This window comes from Zootoca vivipara, chromosome 3, assembly GCF_965207765.1.
Source record: "Zootoca vivipara chromosome 3, rZooViv2.hap1.1, whole genome shotgun sequence".
Taxonomy (NCBI): Eukaryota; Metazoa; Chordata; class Lepidosauria; order Squamata; family Lacertidae; genus Zootoca; species Zootoca vivipara.
Genome location: NC_142586.1, coordinates 3199401 through 3221970, shown reverse-complemented (window position 1 = coordinate 3221970; position 22570 = coordinate 3199401). Strand labels below are relative to the sequence as shown.

The 22570-nt window shown below is 41.3% G+C and overlaps 1 protein-coding gene across 5 annotated transcripts in view; it reads left to right on the top strand.

Annotated features, from left to right (window-relative positions):
- SUPT3H (SPT3 homolog, SAGA and STAGA complex component) overlaps nt 1–21927 on the top strand; it is a 318564-nt gene extending 296637 nt beyond the window's left edge. For 3 of the 5 annotated variants that reach the window (XM_088667090.1, XM_088667091.1, XM_088667092.1), the window contains exon 12: nt 14369–15313. In XM_088667090.1, coding sequence (XP_088523216.1) covers nt 14369–14485 — 117 coding nt within the window. In that variant the 3' untranslated portion in view covers nt 14486–15313. Of the gene's footprint in view, nt 1–14368; nt 15314–21816 lie in introns of those variants that run through there. The other 2 variants (XM_088667094.1, XM_088667095.1) reach the window with 2 other exon arrangements.
- Nucleotides 21928–22570: the final 643 nt, after the last annotated feature.

The following is a 22570-nucleotide window of genomic DNA, read 5'->3' as shown; positions in this document are numbered from 1 at the left end:
ACCAAAGAGGGAGGAAAGGGATGGAGGAGAACTTGCCAGGTAAATTTTCTTCGTTTTTCTTCACAGTGGTTTTGTAAACTTGCCTCTCTCACTTTCTCTCCCCCTTTTTAATGTTAGAGTGAAAGGGTTAACAGAGAGGTCATGTTGGTTAAAAAAATTATGGCTTACCCTTACAAGCTGGGTTGCCTTAGGTCATGGTGATACAATTCCTTCCCCTTGTCCTGTGAACTGGTGGTTCACAAAATTTTTACTAACACAAGGAAGGAAGGGGAGGGCGACTGCCAAGTCCCTGAGCAATGCAGAACAGACTTACCTGTTTTTATACACTGTTTAACTAATTATTTTAAAAAGAAACAACCAAGTTGAAACAACTGCCTTTTTCTTCAAGAAGGAACTCCCCCCCACTCCCCCCCTTTTTTAAAACTTTCCTCCAGTGCTTGCTTTGGCATTTGGAAAGGGTTCTCGATACCTGACACCTCTTGAAAGTGTAGTTTGGAAACAGAAATTGAGATCAGCTCCAGAAGGGCCCAGCATTGGGACTGCTTTGAAAACACCTGGGTGTCTCTTGTGCCGACAAGAACCAGACCCCCTTCTGTACAAATAATAACCCTTTTCTGCTTCCCCATCCGATGACCACCAGTCTCCTGCACTGCAATCATACAAAGAAAAATATAATAAAATGCTAGCACTGTTCCTTTAAAAGCAGGTGCCTTGCAAGACTGAAGAGCATTTCAGTGGGCAAGGGAAAAAGCCCCCTACACACAAAAAAGGAATTTTAAAATGTCTTCAAGAAAGGGCTTTGCTTTGCAGAATTTACATCTGCAACTAGTTTACTCAAGCCAAAATGAATTAAGAAGCGTCTCACAATTAGAAAGCTTCCAAGAGCAATCAGTAGTTCTCGATGGAATGGCCTAGCCCTAGGATAACACAGTTGGCATGCTATGAGTCCCTTTCTGCCTTCACAATGTCTTTTCCAAGGCTAAACTATGTGCTGGTTTTCAAGAGCATCATATAAAATAACAAACATGTAGTCTTAGGGAAACAGTTTTTAAATCGCAGTGGAACTCACTTTAATGCATGAGATGGTTTAATGCGTCACCCCTCACTCCATTATAGCACACTTGAGAAATGTGCAAGAAGTGTGAAGGGTTAAGTCAACAAAATAGTTCACACATGCAGGGCAAGAAAGAGTGAGGAATAACAAGGCAGGAAAGTTTCCTAACTGTATTCTGCAGCCCACTGTAGTGTTCACACTTGGTCAGAATCTGTTTTTTCCCTAAAGTTAACAAGATATAGCAGAAAGAGTACCATTAATTTATACATGCTCTTTTTAAGCTATAGCCTGTGCATGCAGTCCAGAGAGTAGCTCCTTAAAGTTAGCTCTCCGAGAGCTGCCTTTGAATCTACCGGAGGCTGAGGCAACCGTTTTCTCTCATGGTGTATGTAGGAGCAGGGAGAGAGAATAATAAGGAACCTAAACTTTAAATAAGTCTTAATTTATTGCTGAACTGTGAAAAGTGAGTTCAGGGCCACCCACACCCACATCTTCACTGTGCTTCTTGGTTTCAAACGGATATGGCAAAACCAAAAAGCTGGAAGCTTCCCCCTCCCCCTTCAGATTCCTCTGAAGGCCTGGAGGAAAAGCCTTTTTCTAGGAGATTGCCACATCAAACGCTGATGGATGAGATTCTAAACCTGTAGAGCTGCACTGGCATCTGTTAGGGTACTTTGGAAAAAGAAGTAAATAAATTAGGGGTGGTAAAAGAATCCGCTTCAGCCAGATTCCGCCCTGGATCTGGCAGCTCCAAACGTTCAGAATGATTTACAGATCAGAACTCCATCATGCTCCTCCAGGGCTCACAACATCACAGGTGATCTTTAGTTCCCTTAGGGACATGACCTTCTTGCTTGCTTCCCTTAGACCCCAGAGCTTGCTCTTTTGCTTTCTCCAAAGTCTCATTCCTGGTGTGAAGCTGCTGGCTCTTCATCCAAAGATTGCATGAGGGGTGGCTACCTAGCTGTGGGGGGCTCTCCAATGCACCTTCCTGGGCCACAGAACAATCAGTTGCCAGGCGGAAAAAAACTAAATGGTTTACGATAAAAAGGTGGGCTTTGTGTTCAGGGGGTTGGAAGGACTCTCCACAAAACTCCTTCACCTGCCGAACTTTTAAAAAAAAAAACATCAAAAACCTTGTCATAACTTCAGAAAGAGTGACAGATATATCTGAATGGGCTGATAAATTTTGGTCCATGGTAACTGTGACTGAGCTAACATATTTATAAAAGAATACATATAAACCAGCCTAACAAATTGGTATTTTTGGTAATGTTTTTGAGCAAGTTCAATAGTAATGTCCAACCATGTGATTCTTTCAACCTGTTGTCAAAGCATTTCTTTATGCTCTTTATCTTTGGTTTATTTCATTTAATAAGTATTTATTAATACTTTTATTTCATTTAATAGTAAATAAAAGAGTGATCATTGTTGTTGTTTAGTCGTTTAGTCGTGTCCGACTCTTCGTGACCCCATGGACCAGAGCACGACAGGCACTCCTGTCTTCCACTGCCTCCCGCAGTTTGGTCAGACTCATGTTGGTAGCTTCGAGAAGACTGTCCAACCATCTCGTCCTCTGTCGTCCCCTGTTTGAGGCTTCACCTCTTATCTATCACAAGCCAAAAGAGTGCTAGATAGAGGTAAAGCCTCAAACAGGAGCGAGGAGCAGGGAGGAGAACACTCTCTTCTCTTCCTTTCCCATCAGGCCATGTGCTTCTTGACAGCTTCTTAAATTTCCCCATGGGCCTAGGGCAGCCTCTTGGGTCCCTTCTGCAGGGTTTAGGGAACATCTTTACTCACAGAGAGTAGGGCAGGGGGACTTCCACAGCCTTTAGGTTTTCAAAAGGAAAAAATTTCAAAAGATTTTAAAAACAAATATTGCCTTGGGCAGTTGCCAGATCTCTCGTTTCCTGACTTTTCTTCTTTCCTGCTCATTTTGGCCTATAATGGATTTAGATAGTTTAATTATTTATTTGAATGGATTTGTTCTGTCCTTTCTCTATTTTGGGCTACGGGAGTGGAGCTTTGATTTTCACAAGGGACTCATTTTTAGTCAAGGCGGATTGTGATGTTTGTTTTGCAGGTGGGGGCAAAGGGGACATTGGCACACTTATTCTGGGCCACAGCATCATTTTCTGGGCAAGGCTGGGAAATATGGGAAGTTTGCTGAGGACCACCTCTCAGCGCCAGTATTGACCAGCATGGTTGTTAGAGCTAAGCCGTAAAACCAGATCCTACATATTTTCTGGTTCAACCCGTTTCATTGGCTCAAGTATTTTGATTCACCTGGGTGACAATGACTTGTATTTTAAGAAGAATGGGTAAATTTCTTAGTGAACAAGCAAAGCAGTATTATAAATTAATTAAGACTAGGCACCCTAGAATATGTATAGCAGGCATCCCCAAACCTTGGCCCTCCAGATGTTTTGGACTACAATTCCCATCTTCCCCAACCACTGGTCCTGTTAGCTAGGGATCATGGGAGTTGTAGGCCAAAACATCTGGAGGGCCGCAGTTTGGGGATGCCTGATGTATAGTGTTGTCTGAAATGCTAGAGACACATTTGGAAGGGTTGTAAGTATCCCAGGTGCACAGATGGCTCCTCTTAGATGGGTAAATAAGAATTTGGGGTTGGATGTCATTTCCCTCTAGGGAATACCTCACCTGATCTCTCACCTGTTTCAAGGAGATGCTGCTCATCTTTTAGTGGTGTGGCATAACATTTGCATCATTATTCATAAATAGATTAGGAGATTATGCTACCCGTTGGGAGAAACAAGTACACTTTAAAACAGCCTGGAAAGGCCAATAGGTTTAGACATCAGAGAGAAATTTATTCAGTTGACTTTTAAATGCAAACCTACCAAATTTGCACTTCCTGAACCAATACATGAAACTGAAATGCAGCTATCTCAAGTTTCTACCTTCCCTAAATTTTCCATGCAGTTCTCCAGCCTAAAAATGCATGACAAAATGTGGGGAAGGTGTGCACTAAAAATGTATTGATTAATGAAAATTGCCTGCAGAATGTAAATTGCCTGCAGAAATACGTATCTTAAGAGAAACACACACACAAAAACGCATACAGCTTTGCATGCTGGTTTTACACACACACACACACACACACACACACACACACACACACACAATGAAATGGTGTGAATTTAAGATTGGAAGAACGAGGACTGAAAGAAACCAACAAAATGGATAGATTCACCCATCCCTAAACAGAATATAGGCGTTTAAAAATGAATTACAGACAAGATATATCTTTCTCTCCTTCAAGCCTGTTCTAATTTTGTATGATATCATACTCCTGGAACTGAAAATCCTATAATTATTACAGTCCTATATCCAATCATGTATTCCATATCTTTGATCTCTGCTCGTATATCAGCTTGTTGAATTCAGGAAGTGGGATTGACATTTTCTGCTTTATTCTCCATCCTGATAATTTTGGAGGCTTTAAAGGCATATTCTAAGATCTTAGATTTACATAAAGATGTCTGTATATATTTACAGATTATTGGCACACAATTCATATTATAGCCTGTAATTTCTTAAAAAGGAAAAGCAGCTTCCCACCCCCTCTCCCCCCAAAAGTTAACATGTTATTTTACTTTTGCCTTTTACTTTTGCCTTTTTAGAACTTCCTGTAATTATAGGAAGGACATAACTAAAACTGACAAAGTAGAAAGTCATTGACTACAACAGCCATCTCACAGTTTTTATCAAAATCTGATGTGAGAAATTTTGCCCCAAGCCCAGCTTGGAAACCTGGTTCCATGTGGGAAGTAATTGGGGACAGGTATTCTTGTTCCTCATCACTCCTCTGGAAGCAGTCCTTGAACTGGAAAGGGTTTTAAAGGGTGTTTAGATCAGTTTGTTTTTTATTGTATTGTGAAAAGTCTTTATGAAATCTAAATAAATGGATTATTTAGATACTAGAATGGAATAATCAATTGGAAGTCCCCGTTTTCACCTCTCAAAATAGTGTCCTGGATTATTTTTCGTAAATCGGGCAAATGTGCTAAAACAACAATGACCGCTGCACACATCAATGGGAGGGGGGACTTTTGCATGGATGCGCGCAGCCCCCTGGCCCTAGAGGTGACTCCCTGGTAGTTCGGGGCTGGCATCGCCTTCCCAGGTAGGATGCCAGGGGTCTCTGCCTACCCCAGTTTAGCATCCAATCCTGCCTGGGGAGGTGTTGCCAGGGGATGGCCAGGTAAGGGGAGGGACTGTCCGGCTCACACAAGAGAATTTGAATCTTACCTCCAAGCACCAGTCGGTTCCAGAGCTTCTCCCACCCTCCACACCCTCATTCAAGTTCTTTTGCAGGTTAACCTTTTCTCTACAGGCGCTGCTACGCCAAGCCCGCTGTTGAAGGGTTGGAAAGGAATTTTCCTGCATTGGCAATGCGGGCAATTTCCCATAGCAATACGTCACAACTTTGGCGGTGTCAGGCCTTGGGCGGAATTCTTTGGCGATTTTTCTAGAGGGAGGGGCGTGAGGCGGAGACCTCACCCCTTTGCGGCAACAAGAGCGGGGTATTGGGGGAAGCCTTGACCATGCCAGTAGGCGTCATCACTTCCCCCTTCCAGCAATGGCGAATGGGGGCGGGTTCTCTCTGCTTGAACATATGTTCTCCCCAACCCCCATACATGTAGATAACCCTGAAGCCCTCCAGAACCCCGGCTGAGGACTGGGAAGGATAACGCCCAGTGCCTGAGCCAAGGTCTCCCTACATCTGAATCTTAATAAAGTTGTGGCCAATTTGAATCCCATAGCATGTTGTCTTGCATCTTTATTCCACTCAGCGGGTCGCCTGGGGGTTTGGGGGACTCCGCCTGTCCACGCAATTTTGGAGTGTCCAGGTTTTTAGTTTTTGCAATATGGCATACCCTAAAAACATGTTAACACTACTGTTAGAATTGGTACTTTACACCTATCAAGCGGGGACATGTCAACCCAAGGGGCATAGCAAGGGGGAACGACGGGAGCAGGCCGCCCCGGGTGCCACCGGGGGGGTGACACTTGGCGCACCCCTCCCTGGCCCGCCCCTCACCTCCATCCGCGCGCACCGAGCAGGTGAGCGAGCAAGCTGCAGAGTGAGGCTTTTTACCGGGCAGCAGGGGAGCGGTGCCTCCCAAGCCACCTGGTAAAAAACCTCGCTCCGTGGCTTGCATGCGTGCTATGTGCGATGCTGTGCATGCACGCTGCATCGCGGGCTGCTGCTCTGGCTGGCGGAGCAGCTTCCTCCGCCACTGATCAACCCAACCCTCTCTTCTGAATGTTGGAGGGGTGCCATCTGCAGGGCACATACCGTATTGACCAGAATATAAGCCACACCAGCAAATAAGCCACACCTTTAAAATTCAAGGGGGGAAATGGAAAAAGACAATACCCAAATATAAGCCGTTCCCTTAAAATTCGGCAGGCACTCACACCCATTCTGTTTTACCGTATATCTGCACTTTAACTTTTCACGGTCGGAATGTGAAAAAAAAGTGAGGCTTATGTTCAGGCCAATATGGCATGTGGTGGCTGTGCCCTGTGGTGCAGGGTTTCTGGAGCCATGTATTTCAAGAGATCACAGTTATTATCTTATGTTTTATCCCACCTTTCCCTCAACTGGTGTTATCATCCATCTTTCCAGAAAACATGCAAGGGTTAACACGTAAGCAGCTATTAGAAATGGCCCACCACTGGACACGTGACACCCATTTTCCATTTGAGGGTTAGTGGAATCAAGTTTGGTATCTGACACTTCTAGAAAAATTAATCCAGCAGAATAAATTCAGCAGAGTTTGGCTCAAATCATACCCATTTGCAGGCATGTGATGGCCTCTTTGGACTTTTCTGAATGTTGCAGAGCACACCCAGCACCCTCAATACTCTTGACTATCATTTTGCACTGATGTTATTAGACATTAATCTTTATTCCATCTATTTTATAACTTTTTAAAATTACATATAACTTAGCCTTTCACATTTTCTCAAGATTTGTGCACTTAATAGTGGCCAGTGTTAGATTTAAAAGGGAAAGTTTTTTCTGTTTTCTGCTTGTTTGTATCTGCTGTAAATTTGCATTTGATCATTGCTCATTCCGTATTGAATGCTTCTGCTTGCTATGTCCTGATATGTGTGTGTTTGTTTAAAAAAAGAATAAAGATTTTAAAAAACTAAAATGAATCTGACTGGAATGTACAATCCTGTTGTAGAAGCAAGAAGCTGTGACTACAAACTGAACTTTGTGGATGTGAATGTCCCTGATCCCATCCCTTTAGAAAGCTTCCCACAAACAGGGAGCGTGGCTGGGATTTCTTGAGCTGCTCTTCCAAAGTCTGTCCAGCTCCAAGTAAGAAAGAGTTATGTCTGGAATATTTCACTTCAGCTTTCAGAGAGCAGCTTTGTGTATCACTTGATGTGTGAGCCCTCGATGAATAGCAATAGCAGTTTAAACTGTTTATTCCTTTCTTAGCAATAATGTTTAGGTTGGGGAAAGCTTTCCAAGATATATAGAATTTCTCATGCTGAGTAAGGGCTCCTTCACTTTTTGCTACTCCTGCTGCTGCTTTCTACACTATGGACACTATTATTATATGTCCGTTTCCATTCATACCTCAATAGTAGAAGGACTCTCAATGTTTTTATAATAATATAAGCCTCTTATTTTTCAGGGTGTATAACTCAGCTGTTAAAAAAAAAAAGCCCTAGGCTGAAAGTTGGCATCTGAATGTCAGCAGGGAAAATTAAGTCTATGTATGTGTTTTCAGAACTTTTTTCAAAAAATCCGTTCAGCCTATGATGATAAAAAACAGAAGTATGGGGGTGGGGTTGAAGTTTGATGTTTTCATATTATATTCTTAGGCTTTTAAAAATAAAATAAGAATAATAAAAGAAAGCTTTCTTTTCTAAGCTGAAAACATTTGATATATCTTTAAAGAACTTGAATTGTCTAGTTTTTCAGTATTACATGTAAAAAGAAGTAAAATAAATCATTTTGGTTAATAAGCTTGCTCCATTTCCCCCCCACCCTTTACTGTTCCTTTGGACATTTCTTACAGAATCAGAATAAGCGACAAGTAAACTCATTGACTCCAGGCACCTCCTGTTCCCTGGATCCCAGGGTACTCCCTAACTGCCCTTGACAGCAGCCTGCACCAAAACTTTCCAAAAGGACCCTGTAATAGTAATAGCAATAACATCTATACTACAATTTGAGGTGCTGAACATGCTTTATACATGTTACTAGTAACTTTTACAACAGCTCTGAAAGGTAGGTCATTGTGTTACCATGTCATAGTTTTATCCAAAGTTTCAAGAGATCCTATAAACCCACATGAACCTTGGAAATGAAGAACAACCTGTCCTGTGATGCACAGACAATCGTTCCTTAATTCTGCTGAAATAAAAAATGGTGCACAGACATTCAAAGCAGCCTAGACAGACTCTAACCACATGCAAACCTAGAGGGAGCTCCTAAGCTACCCACACAACTTCTTGAGAATATGTGCTATGAAGCCATATCCTTCAGACAAATAAAAATAGCTTGCAGCTGGATCTTGTGTTTTTGAAGCCAGGGGGTGGGGTGGGGAGAAAGAAGACTGTCCTCCCAACAGACCACATTTTGTTTTGATCTGAAGCACAAAAGGAAGGTGTTTATTATTATTATTATTATTATTATTATTATTATTATTATTATTGTAGTACGTCATTCTTTTTGCAAACGCAGTTCAGCTCTTCATTGGCAAATCAGCTGAGAAGAGAATTAGGGCAGTTCCTGTTGATGTTTCCAGTGCAAACAGCAGCCCAGTCTGCCTATTTATTTTTAAAACATTGTTAATCCAAATTCAGAGTAGATTAATGGAGACATGGATTGACTCCTGCAGAAATGGGAAATGGCAGTGTGCTTGTTAGGAACCTGAAGAGATTATGACCCAAGTCTTATTTTATTGCCATTTTTGTCATTAAAAAATTGACAACATTTTTGTGAGTTTTCAAACTTCATATCCATATAAGTGGGATCAATGTTTAGTCCAGGCAGCTATAGGCTATGTGTATACTACCGTAGTGAGCTGCTGAAAGTAATTTCATTGCTTAAAATAGGAAGGGTTAGGTATGTATCCATGACCAAGTATGTGATACAATCAAATATATTATTGTTATGAGTTGGGGGGTGGGAGAGGCTGTATGCCCGAGACAGTTCTAATTCCTGGATCCAGCAAGGACTAAAATCTAAGCAAGGATTCAAATTTTTGAAATAGCTTTGGCCTTGACCTCTAAGCCTTACATAGCTCCGGAGCTCCATACCTTAAGGACTGCCTCTCCCCATACGAACCGCCCCATACCCTGTGCTTGTCATCCAGCACCCTTCTCTGTGCCCCCCCCCCTCCCTCAGAGGTTCAGAGGGTGACAATGCGAGAACAGGCCTTTTCTGTGATGGCTCCCCATTTGTGGAATGCTCTCCCCAGAGAGGCTCGCCTGGGGCTTAAGAATATGCAACAGTGACACCAGGCAAAACCATTCCTCCTTTGGCCATTAAACAATCTAAGGCCTGTTAAATGTGGAGATACTGTCTTATGATTTTTTTTTCTGTGATAGTTTTATTGTCTTTGCATTATTATGCTATGTAAATTATGTAAATTGTGGGATCTTCAGATCAAGGGCGGTATATAAACTGAATAAATAGTAATAATAAATAATAATTTAATTTTAAGACTCCTGCTACATTTTTTCACATAGGTTCAGAACAGGTTACAATATTCTTATCTCATTTTCTCTTCAGAACAATCTCGATTAAGCTAACAGATCTTGAATTACTGAAAGCTGGTGCATGGATTAGTGGGAATTGATTTTCAGGGGTTTGAAACATTTGCTTCTCAAATCCAAACAATTTATGAAATCCAACAATTTCCTAGGCTACCATATCACCATATCCTACAGCATCATTCACATGCTTATTGCTCAGAAGTCTGAATAACTGTGCAAAATTACCACACAAACCAATGCCAAAAAGATGCCAAGTCTTTTTACTTATGAATAAAATGTGAGTATTTTGCTAGTGTTGAGTGTGTGCTTTGGTACTGTTTGTGAGTAGCCAAAATGCACCTTTGCTTAGGGATATCCTTGAAAATGGAATATCAAAGAGATATTTTTTTAAATCTGCCTGTTTGTCCTCCCATCACAACAAGGAATTTTGCTACAAATGCTTTTTGGTTTTCTTTACAACAAAAGGGTTTTTGTTTTGATTTTAACACATGCATATGATATGTAAATAGATACATAATTTGCTTTCCAGTTTACATATTTATCAATGTACTGTATAACTGCTGCTGCCCCAAAAGGGGCTTCATAGCTTTCTTTTTTTCCTGAAGTGTTGTTTCTTGACTTTGTTTTCAAGGTACTACAAAAAGCGAACAATGGTAATTCTCTGGTAATTCACTAACTCAATTTGTAAATCTCTGTTGATGGCTTGACATATGCATGACTGTCATGTGCCACACTAAACAATTACACATCAGTTGACAAAGATATAGAAAGGACTTGTGCAGCAAAATGGAAAATACGAAAAAAGGGGAATGAATGTCCTAATGGACTGAGGCACATTCATACTTTCCTACCAGTGTTAGTGGCCTTGGGCAAACATTAAGTACCAAACTTCTGAACTTCACAGTTTTTGGTTATTCACTTGAAAACTTAAGAGAGTAATGTTTCCTTCCTTTCAAGGGGGGTAGGACTGTTCCAATTTGTTAATGTTAGTTAACTTGAAAAAGGAGAACTGCTACTGTTGGAGACCATGAAAAAGGCTAATCTATAATAAGACAGGGCTGAGGGGTTTTTTTTTGGGGGGGGGACATAAATCCCAAATGTGGAATCTTAAATTTCATCATATTGTTAGACTTGTATTCCTGCTGGCGGCTAGGACAAGCTCATTAGCGTACTATGTGATAAATTTGCACAGAGTTAATTGCGAGTTGAATTTATCCATGGAAACCACAGGTCGGAGAGCTACCTAGGAACATAGCACATCACTGCTATGATTCTGCCTGTTCCTTGAGAAAAGGTCTCTGTATTGGGAGAGACAGTCCTCAAAATTTTTCCATTGGGATCCTCCCCTGAATCATGATTAGCCACCTCTTCTAGTCAGTGAGCAAACTTTATTGCTGCTGATTCTCAGATCCCCCCTTTCCTTTCCTTTCCTTTCCTTTCCTTTCCTTTTTTTTAAAAAAAAGGTGCTTCTGTGATTGTCTATTTAAAGCAGACTCTTTCCTGCAACTGGACATCTTTTCAAGATGGAAATATTAGGTATAAATATAAAACAATAACTATAAATAAATGCAAAGAATGGAGACAGAAGCCCTGTACAGGCTATGTGGAATTTAAGTACACATGGAAATCCAGAATTGTAACTGCTGTCCCAGCTCTGGTGTGTAGCCTCTGTCCCTGCAATCTGCATCCTCCCAAAAAGAGGCAATGTGGCTTTGGTAAACCAGGACTGGCAACAAGGGCCTGTTGCAACCCAAGGTGCTTGGCCTGTCTCTCATACCCTGATAGCAGAGATAAGGGCGCAAGAGTCACACAGTGACCCTCCCATAGGACAAACAACTTCAAAAGCAAACTGTCCTAAAAGGCTCTGTAAATGAAGGATGCCATTTGACTTGGATAACATTACTTGATAGCGGGGCCGAGCTGAGCATTAGCCACAATCCAGAACCCATTTCAAGAGATTGAAGACTCAGCATCACATGCTCCGTTTTGGTCTGGGTCTAACTGTACTGACAATGCCTCTATTTTTGTCAATATAAGCAAGCAAAATAGCTGTTTAAAAACCCTCAAACCTTAAAGTGCTTTTTACCCAGCAACACTGAAATATGCAGAGTGCTCTCTCTGTGTGTATGAGAAAACATAGCATAGCAAGGTGAAAAGGATAATAGCTTTTATTGCGAAGACGGCATGCCACGGGGATATCAAGTTCTCCTCAAAGTGGCCAGATTCCTTGCAGCAGACTGCAAGTTCTAAAGCTCTGTTGCCACCTTGTGGTCTATGCATACATCTAGTTTCATCTGCCCCATTAGCACATTTCAGTGAACTTTGTTAATCTTTTGTAAGAATCTAAAGTAAGAAACAGCTATTCCAGGTGGCAGCAGAGCCGCATAATCTCCTGTGTGGGGTTCTATGTATCTCAAAAGCTGACGTACTCTGTTATCAAATGTTATTTAGTTGATAACTGATCATCTTAGCTGTGGGAGCCATCAACGTGAGGAATAATTTTTGACTCCAGGAGATAAGTCCAGTGAGGCAGGGAGAGGGTAGTACTTGGCAGCCTCTAAGGTGGAAGGGAGCCCCATGTCTCATTGGCCAACGCTGAGAGGCAGCCTCGGGCATCTTACAGAAGCACAGAGGGCTGGTCTCCATGAACTGAGTGGAACACTCCTTATCAGTCTGCCTAGGCTTCCTCCCCTTCCTCCAGCACTTGCTAGTGCACCCAGGTTATGCTCAAGTATCCCACCCCACGCCACCTTTCTGGCAAAGTCTCCTCAAGAGAGTTGCCTTGGCTGCCAATTTGGGGGGGGGGGAAACTAAACTTACACCTGTTCAGTCTCTGGGGTGCTTCCAGAATGCCACACTTTTGTGTGGAACTCTCAGACATTAACTATTATTTCAAATTTATAACCCACACTTTCTCTCTAAAGGGGTGCCCAGGGTGACTCACAGAAATATATAAAAACATTTTTATATGATGTTATAGCAACTTGCAAAGGCCAAGGAAAACTATCAGTGTAAAATATTCATAAAATTGCCAGCTAAAGGCTTGGGTGAATTGATGGCTAGCTAAAAAGTATTTATGTCCTTCCTGAATGCAGGTAAAGGTGAGGACTGCCTGGTTTTCCATAGCCACTGAGGCTATCATGCTTTTCTATCCCCAACTGATTACAACCAGCATTTCTAAAATATGTGTTATCTCTGTGCATCTCCCATTCCCATAACCACACTTCTGGAGTTTCTTCACTGGAGCAAAGTGTGATATTGCTAATTGGTGCTTGGATTCTAAAAAGAGAAAGACATTACTGATCGCTTGCTGGATCCTTTGCAATTTGCATATCGCGCTAATAGGTCAGTAGGTGACACAATCAACATGGCATTGCACTACATCCTGCAACACTTGGATTCCTTGCAGACCTATGTGCGAGTTCTGTTTGTGGACTTTAGCTCAGCTTTTAATACTATTGCCCCATCTAAATTGTTTTCTAAATTACTTCATCTTAATGTACCTGCCCCTGTTTGCCGATGGATATACAGCTTTTTAACGGACAGGAGGCAGCAGGTGAGGTTGGGGAAAATTATATAGAGCAACAATACCATCAATACAGGTGCTACCCAGGGGTGTGTCCTTTCCCCACTGCTTTTCTATCTATAAACAAATGACTGTACCTCAACTGATCCATCAGTTAAGATCTTGAAATTTGCTGATGACACAACAGTTATTGGGCTTATCCAGGAGGAGGATGAATCTGCATATAGGCAGGAAGTAGACCATCTTGTTTTGTGGTGCACCAGAAATAATTTGGTACTAAATGCCCAAAAGACAGTTGAAATGGTAATTGATTTCAGAAGGCACTCTTCTGTCCTGCCGCCAATTTCCATCCTTGGTAACATGGTTGTAGTAGTAGAGTCCTTTAAGTTCCTGGGCTCTATAATTTCTCAAAAGTTAAATTGGTCAAGCAACATCAATAGTATTATTAAAAAGGTCCACCAGAGGTTGTATTTCCTGCGTCAACTAAGGAAATTTAAATTGCCCCAGGAAGTGTTGATCCAATTTTACAGAAGCATCATTGAAACTGTTCTCTGTAATTCTATTACTTCTTGGTATGGTACAGCCTCCAAGACAGACAAGAAAAGGCTCCAACAAGCTGTAGGAATTGCAGAAAGGGTCATTGGTGCTAGCTTGCCTACCACAGAGACAATCTATGCTACCAGAGTTAAGAAGAGAGCAGAGAGAATTGCAGCAGGTCCTTTACATCCTGGTCATCATCTGCTAGATTTACTCCCATCTGGACGTCACTGCAGTCTTCATATACAAAATCGGCCAGGCACAGGAACAGTTTTTTCCCTTGTGCCATTAAATTGTTAAATTTGTAGATGTGTACCTGAAGGGGAGGTCAATTATGGGTGGGTTTCTTTGCTTATTTGTATTGTGAGTGGAACAGGGTGTGTATGTTTACATTGCAATGTAGCCGAAACAAATTCCAAGTATGTTGGAAAATGTACTTGGCCAATAATAAATTCTTCTTCTTATTCTTCCCATAGCCGCACCTCTGGAGTTTCTTCACTGGAGCAAAGTGTGATATTGCTAATTGGTGCTTGGTTTCTAAAAAGAGAAGTGCCATGACTCACGCTTTGTTGGAAGTTTCTCGTGCTGCCTAGAAAGACGGTCTCCCTCATTTCTGGAATGTGAGGGCTTTTTGTGGTAATTCAGTTTCGAGTCACGAAACATCGATAAGAAAGCAAAATAGGGCATTGCTCAATTTTAAAGGAATGAATAAGGGACTACTTGGCATTTGAAACATGAATTTCAGTTCAGTACTACAACATGGATAGCTCTTGATTTTAAACGTGTGTAAATGAGACTGGAATTAAAACTCATACTGCCCTCTTAGCAGGGGAATATAATTGTGTAGCCTTTTAAAAAAATCATCACAGTTTCTAATCTCTTTTGCAAGTTGCTCTGACCTATAGGCAGGAACAGATCAATTTTATGTGATGCCATTGCAAAAGCAAAGCAAAAAAGGAAAAGGAAAGAAAAGGCATCTCCTTGTCTTCACAGCCTCTACAATAGTTCATTAAACTTCTCCAAATTCTTAGCACCTTGCCTTTTCTTTTCTTTAAATTTCTGAAATGAAATCCCAAGAACAAAAATTGTACACTTTTCTGCAAGGAAACTGCCAATCATCATAAGAAACGGAAACAAGGGAGAACTGTTCTGAATGGTGATGCTTTCTTATTGTGTGTCTGTGTAATACATGTGCACAGTGACTTGATGGGAGAGTTTTGTGTGTACACTGTCCTCCCCATGTGTACACCAGATGCCTGCCATCCACTGACAAACGGGGTAGAAGAATCTGCATTTAATTGCTGATGTTGTGAAAATAATCAGAAGCCTAAACGGACATCCGAAAAGCACATTCCTGACTTGTCTGCCTGTTGAACATTGTTTTCTTAAAAAGTTTATCAAAAACATTAAACAATAAGTTTTAAAAAAACCAATACAGTATATATTTTTTACTTCAATTTGAGGGTGTTTCCTACTTATGCCAAGAAAAAGGTTTGATGAGGACTGTTGGGCCTTTTTGACAAAAGGGTTTTGTTTTTAATTACCGTATTCCTACTGCAGAAAATCCTTTTGGTGTTTGGATTCCCCCCCCCTCCAAACTCCATGCAGATAAAATTCACTGTATATCAGCATTTTCCTCTGCCTCCCACCTAGCTGCCCCCCCCAATCTGAAGTGTTATTTATTGTCCCTTTGCTACCTTTTATGCAGCTAAATGACTGGCCACATTTCATTTCAAACAGAACCCAGCGGAATTCCATTTTATATTTTATATTTTAAAAGCGCGAAAGATCAGCAATGGGGAATTGTTTTTGCTCCCTTCCTCTTCCCTTCGCTATTTTGTATGTTGCCCTGTAAACATCCCGTCCGTCCCACCAGGGGGAAAAGGTAGTTTGTTCGTTTGAAATGGGTTTGCTGTTGCCTTTTAAGTACCTTCAGAAACCAGGAGCCAGAGCCAAAATGAGGTCTAGAGCAGAATGTTTCCTTTCTGGGGACCAAACACAGGAGAAGGTGCCAGTAGGTGGTCACAGTTCAGAGGCTTCAAAATGCAGATTAAGCCCGCTGAGCCTTGCCAAACCTTTTTCAACCCGGTTGAAGTCCAAAATAAATTCACACCTCCTCATTTCTGTCCTATTAATCAATCAATTCAAGAAACTACAGTCTGTGGTGGGTATCGGTCAGAGGCTCGTCTGTTCCTTTGGGCTGATGAAGAGAATGAATGTTTTCATATATTTTAAAATTAATTTTATTTCCTGCATCTATACTTTTAATTCCACCCACCCAAGAATGCAACTGTGACTACCTGTTGTCAGGGAGGACATAAATTCAAAAAGTTAAAATAACGGCATATTCCACTATTTATTTATTTTTAAATCAAAATAGCAATCTAAAAAAAAAGGAGGGAACTGTGAAGCCTGCTTGGTATAAATGTACAATAAGAAGGTTTATTTTTTCATTTGGTTCTGTGAAGCTTCTAAGTTTAAGCCAACAAACAGAGCTAAAGACCATTCCTTCCTTCCCAGCACAAAGACAGGTTTCTGTTTTATAGAGTTCTTATATCTCCAAAATGAAATTGTTTTACATGGGATGAGGAAAAGGAAGTACTCAACTTCAATATTCAACAGTCATTTATCCCCCCCCCCAGAAAAATCTCCAAAGATTTCAAAATGGTTTAGGAACACAAATTTAATTGTTTATACCAGCTATTTGTGGTGGATCAATAAAGTCATAAGATGAAGTGACTTTAAAAATTATGTGAGTTTGATAGTCCTGGTTTTTGTTTTTTGAAATGTTCCTACTCACTTAGACAGCAAGTTGAGCTTATGAGGTGACTGATCACATTTGGCCCCTTGATGTAGTATATATCCATAATAACTAGTACCCTACCATAACTAGTACTACCATAACTAGTACCATAACTAGTTGTTGAAATATCAACAACCTCCGATAGGCAGATGACACAATCTTGATGGCAGACAGTGAGGAGGAATTAAATAACCTTTTAATGAGGGTGAAAGAGGAGAGTGCAAAATATGGTCTGAAGCTCAACATCAAAAAAACCAAAATCATGGCCATTGGTCCCATCACCTCCTGGCAAATAGAAGGGGAAGAAATGGAGGCAGTGAGAGATTTTACTTTCTTGGGCTCCTTGATCACTGCAGATGGTGACAGCAGTCACAAAATTAAAAGACGCCTGCTTCTTGGGAGAAAAGCAATGACAAACCTAGACAGCATCTTAAAAAGCAGAGACATCACCTTGCCGACAAAGGTCTGTATTGTTAAAGCTATGGTTTTCCCAGTAGTGATGTATGGAAGTGAGAGCTGGACCTTAAAGAAGGCTGATCACCGAAGAATTGATGCTTTTGAATTATGGTGCTGAAGGAGACTCTTGAGAGTCCCATGGACTGCAAGAAGATCAAACCTATCCATTCTTAAGGAAATCAGCCCTGAGTGCTCCCTGGAAGGACAGATCGTGAAGCTGAGGCTCCAATACTTTGGCCACCTCATGAAAAGAGAAGAATCCTTGGAAAAGACCCTGATGTTGGGAAAGATTGAGGGCACTAGGAGAAGGGGACGACAGAGGACGAGATGGTTGGACAGTGTTCTCGAAGCTACGAACATGAGTTTGACCAAACTGCGGGAGGCAGTGCAAGACAGGAGTGCCTGGCGTGCTATGGTCCATGGGGTCACGAAGAGTCGGACACGACTAAACGACTAAACAACAACAACTAGTACCCACTGGTAGCATTATCTTCCAGAAATTTGTGTTGTTGGCCTCCATCTGTCTTAGGAGACAATGGAGGAGTGCGCCTTTGGGGGGTGAAGTCAAACTGCTGTGGAGAGACATGTTTTGTTGCAGCTGGGGCAAATGAAGGTGTCCAGTTGTGCTGCTGCATATGCACCATGGTGTTTCTTCTCTCTGTGCTCCTCCCAGTGGTCATTCCTCCTCTGGTCACTGCTGTGGATGCAAGACCTGACTGTCTGTGTCCAGGCACTGCAGTCCTCTGCAAGGGGTTGATGTTGCCAGCCTTCATGCCACATTATCTCCTGCTCTTGTGATCATAGTCCCCCCCCTCCTCTCACTAGGCATGAGGCAAAAGTTTAAGTAATAGAATCATAGAGTTGGAAGAGACCATGAGGGTCATCTACTCCAGGGTTTCCCAACCTTGGGTCTCCAGCTGTTTTTGGACTACAATTCCCATCATGCCTGACCACTGGTCTTGCTAGTTAGGGATGATGCAGTTGTCCAAAAACAGCTGGTGACTCAAGGTTGGGAAACATTGATCTAGTCCAAACCCCTGCAATGCAGGAATCTTTTGCCCAATGTGGGGCTCAATCCCACAATCCTGAGAGTGAGATTCTCATGGTCTACTGAGTGAGTCATTTTACTGATGGGAGAATTCAGAGGGAAGAATAAAACAACATTGGCCTGAAAGTAGGGCATTTATATCATCGCCCTGGCCCTTACCGGACTTTCTAGGCATGGAGAAGCTTGGTGAAAATGTCAGTGTGATTCCTTCCCCCAACATCCTCACTAGCTGTTTGATAAGCAGCACAGCTTTTAAAAAAGTGTTTAAAAATATTCCAGGTGGAATGTACGATCTTTATGCCCTGGATTGAAACTAAGAAAATATACAGCCATGGAAGCTGGATGCAATGAATACGGCACTGTCCATAAAGCCAACATCAGCATTCAGATACCAAGGAGATACCGTAGGTGTTTTATAAATACTGGAGGGAAAGAGACAGACAAGCTGTTTATACAAGCAACAGCCGTTTGTTCTGACTCAAAGTTTTAGGCTAAATAGCAATTATAGATGAGTTCCTAGAAGCTCCACACACACCCCAGCTGAAATATGCTTGACTGACTAAGTGGTCAAAAGGTTTGGGGAATGAATCTGTGCACTTGACTTCTAGTGGGCTCATCCCACCCCATCCTAAAAAGGACTTTCTCCTTGGACATTAGTTTTGTTTAATGTATTATTATTCATATCTCACTTTTCTGTAGAAAATAAGTAACTTACTGGGCAAAATAAAAATGCAACAATAGGAAAGCAAAATAATTCATAACACTTATAAAAACAATCAGCACAGCCCCTCTGCTATATGTGCCCTAAACGGCCTCAGCCCTGAAGGAGTGTCTCCACCCCCATCGTCCACCCCAGACACTGAGATCCACCTCTGAGGGCCTTTGGGCAATTCCCTCACAGCAAGTTACAGGGAACCACGCACAGGGCCTTCTCGGTGGCGGCGCCCACCCTGTGGAATGCCCTCCCGTCAGATGTCAAGGAGACAAAAAACTATACAACTTTTAGAAGACATTTGAAGGCAATTTGCACAAGAAAGTCATCACTTGATATTGCAGGTGTGCAACCCCTCAGGTTGCATTTAAAATAACTGAGGCATTTATTTATTTATTTATTTATTGAATAAATAAATAAATAAATAAATAATAATTATATTGCCCTTCATCATAAGATCTCAGGGCAGTTCACAGAGTAAACTACAGGATAAAAGCAAGTAAATAAGTAAAACAAAGCAGGGGGGAAAAACTTCCCACAGAAACATTGAAAATGCTATAGAGTAAAGCCTTTGACTGTGTCGACCACAGCAAACTATGGCAAGTTCTTGAAGAAATGGGAGTGCCTGATCATCTCATCTGTCTCCTGAGAAATCTCTATGTGGGACAAGAAGCTACAGTTAGAACTGGATATGGAACAACTGATTGGTTCAAAATTGGGAAAGGAGTACAGCAAGATCATATGAAGACCTAAAAGAGAAATTACAAGGGTGGTGGGAATATCAACAGTTACTCAGTGTTTTCACAAAGGACAGGAAAGTAAAAGGATTTGAAAAAACAGAAAAAATTGGAAAAAACAATATTGAAGGATAATATAAAAAACCTGTCAAAAATATATGATTTCTTACTTGAATGGAATACAAAAGATGAACTCACCAAAAATACTATGATTAAATGGGCAATCGATCTAGGCCATAATATTGACTTTGGAGTCAACTCAGGAGTCAAATTTACAGCATGCACAACGCTAAAAGAAAATATATACAAAATGATCTTCCGATGGTATGTCACTCCAGTTAATTTATATAAAATGTACAAGTCTGGGGACAAAAAATGTTGGAAATGCGGTAGTAAAGAAGGAGACTTCATCCACATGTGGTGGTCTTGTGATTTGGTAAAGGAATATTGGGAAGATACCATATATATAATGAAATAAAAAAGATTATGGGGTATACAATAAAAAAGAAACCGGAAGCCTTCCTCCTGGGAATGGTCGGAAAGGATGTACAAAAACATGACGTTAAAGTGTTCCTCTACGCAACTACAGGTGCAAGAATAACCATAGCACAGGTGTGGAAGCAAAATAAAATTCCAGCGTTACAAGACTGGCGCAGGAGAATGATGGAGTATACAATGTATACAGAATAAAGAAATTTAGTGATAAATGGACGTTTACCTATAAAAAATAGAATATAGTAAATAAAGCATGAAGGAGATCAGTGTAACAATAAAGAAGGGGAAACTGCATAAATTATAATAATAAAAATTCGGGGGGGAAACAGCAAAAGGTAGTGTGGAAGTCCAATATTTGTTTTTTTATGTGTGTGTCTGTTTGCACGTTTTTTCTCTCTCTTCCCTCCCCTTCCCCCCCTTTTTTTTCCTCTTCAGGTGGGTTACGGGTATGAAATGGTTGTTGGAAATTTATATATGTGTATTAAGATAAGTGATATAATTTGTCGAAATTGTCAAAATGGTTATTTCTTTTTTTATGTGGAAAATGAATAAAAATTATTACACAAAAAAAGAAAGAAAATGCTTTAGAGTAAAGCATTTGACTGTGTCGCCCACAGCAAACTATGGGAAGTTCTTAAAGAAATGGGAGTGCCTGATCATCTCATCTGTCTCCTGAGAAACAACAAACAGTAATTGGCCAAAGGCCCGGTTGAAGAGGAGTGTTTTCACCTGGCCCCAAAAATATATATAATGAAGGCGCTAGGCAAATCCATGAAGGAATGGCATATCAGTAGGTTCTTGTCATATCTATACTAGGGGCCTCCACTTCCAGAGGCAGTAGCCATCTGATTATTAGATGCCTGGGCAAACAGCAGGGGATAGCGGCCTCCACCGTGCCTTGCTTGTGGTATTGTTGGAAACATAATACTAGACCAGGTGGATCCAACAAAGCAATTTTATGTTCTTCCACTTTTGATAGCAACAAAGGAAATAGGAAGCTTGTGGCCCTCCAACTGCAGTCAGCCCAAGCCAGAGTGGTCAAAGGGGAAGGCTGCAGTGGGGTGCAGTCCCCAAATTCTGGAGGGCCACAGATCCGCCATCCCTGCCGTAGGGCACCTTTCCCTTGAAACGTAGCTAATGTTTACTCTGACTAAACATAGTGTAGCACTGAATGGCTACACAAACTGAACTGGAACAATTAAACTTTGGAAGAATTCCATTCGATTTTGATATATTTTTGTCATGGAATGTGGCCAAGTAGCCCCAGCATTTATGCTACCTTTCCCAGAATGTCATTATGCCTCATTGCTCACCCTCACCCTTCATAATGAAATATGGTGTCTGAGGCAGTTCCCTCAAAATGGTTACACCATACTTTCAAGGCCAAAAAGGACTGGAAAGCTAGAGATTAAAAGCAGCATTGCACACAGCCTGTTGTTCTGGACTTTCCATTATTACGAAGCTCTTCAAAGAGACTGGTCTATTCAGATAAAAGGATTTGCTGTAAATGGTTAATAAAGAACCACCTAGTGCCGTTATAAAATGTTTAATAATGCTTGCATATTGCTTGGTTTTACCACAATCATCCTTAATTATCCTTCATTCTAACCACAAAAGCCTATATGGATTGACCTAACAACTTCATTCAGAGTTGTTGTTATTTTTACCTACAGGAAATGCCCTAGAAGGAAGACAACTAAACACAAGGCTCTAGAGCACACATCTTAGGCTCCAAAGAGCTTCTCCAAAGGAGCCTATCAGATCTAAAATACAAAAGGAAGTGAACAAGGGAAGAGTTGAAGAGAACCTGGACTTGACAACAGAGGGTGGTGAACTGAGTCAGTGACCACCAGACAGGGTTGGAGCCTGGCAGCTGCTGGAGTTGTGACCTGCCCAAACCCAAGGCTCAAGTAGGAGCACTGAGGATGGACAACCCTGTCAGTTTCAGTTTCTCATTTTCCTAACCTTGTGTTCAGTTCTCCACATTTCCACAGCAGTTTGCAATGTTTTTAATTATGAAAATTGCCGGTATTTTAGTGTGAATTTCTCCCAAGTTTTGTATGCAGTTTTTGAAAGCCATTTCCACTGAGGCATTTTTTGTATGTTGCTTTTCAGAGATATATGCATGTTTATGTGCACTTTCTCCTAGTATATGCATTTTTGTGCACGTTAGTTGCATTGCAAATGAATTCAGAAAAGAGAAAATTTCAGATAATAATTGTGTTTTGTCTTTATTGTGGTTCAAGAAGTGTGAATTGGGAAATGGCAAAGCAAACAGCACCAAGTCCCCCTCAAGGATTCTTGTGGCGTGGAGACCACCAGGCAAGTTCTTCAGATGCAGGTAGTGTGGGGAATCCCCTTTCCCTACTTGAGCTGACCCCAATTAATCTTTCTGTAGTTGTATATTATAAAGGTTGAAACAATATA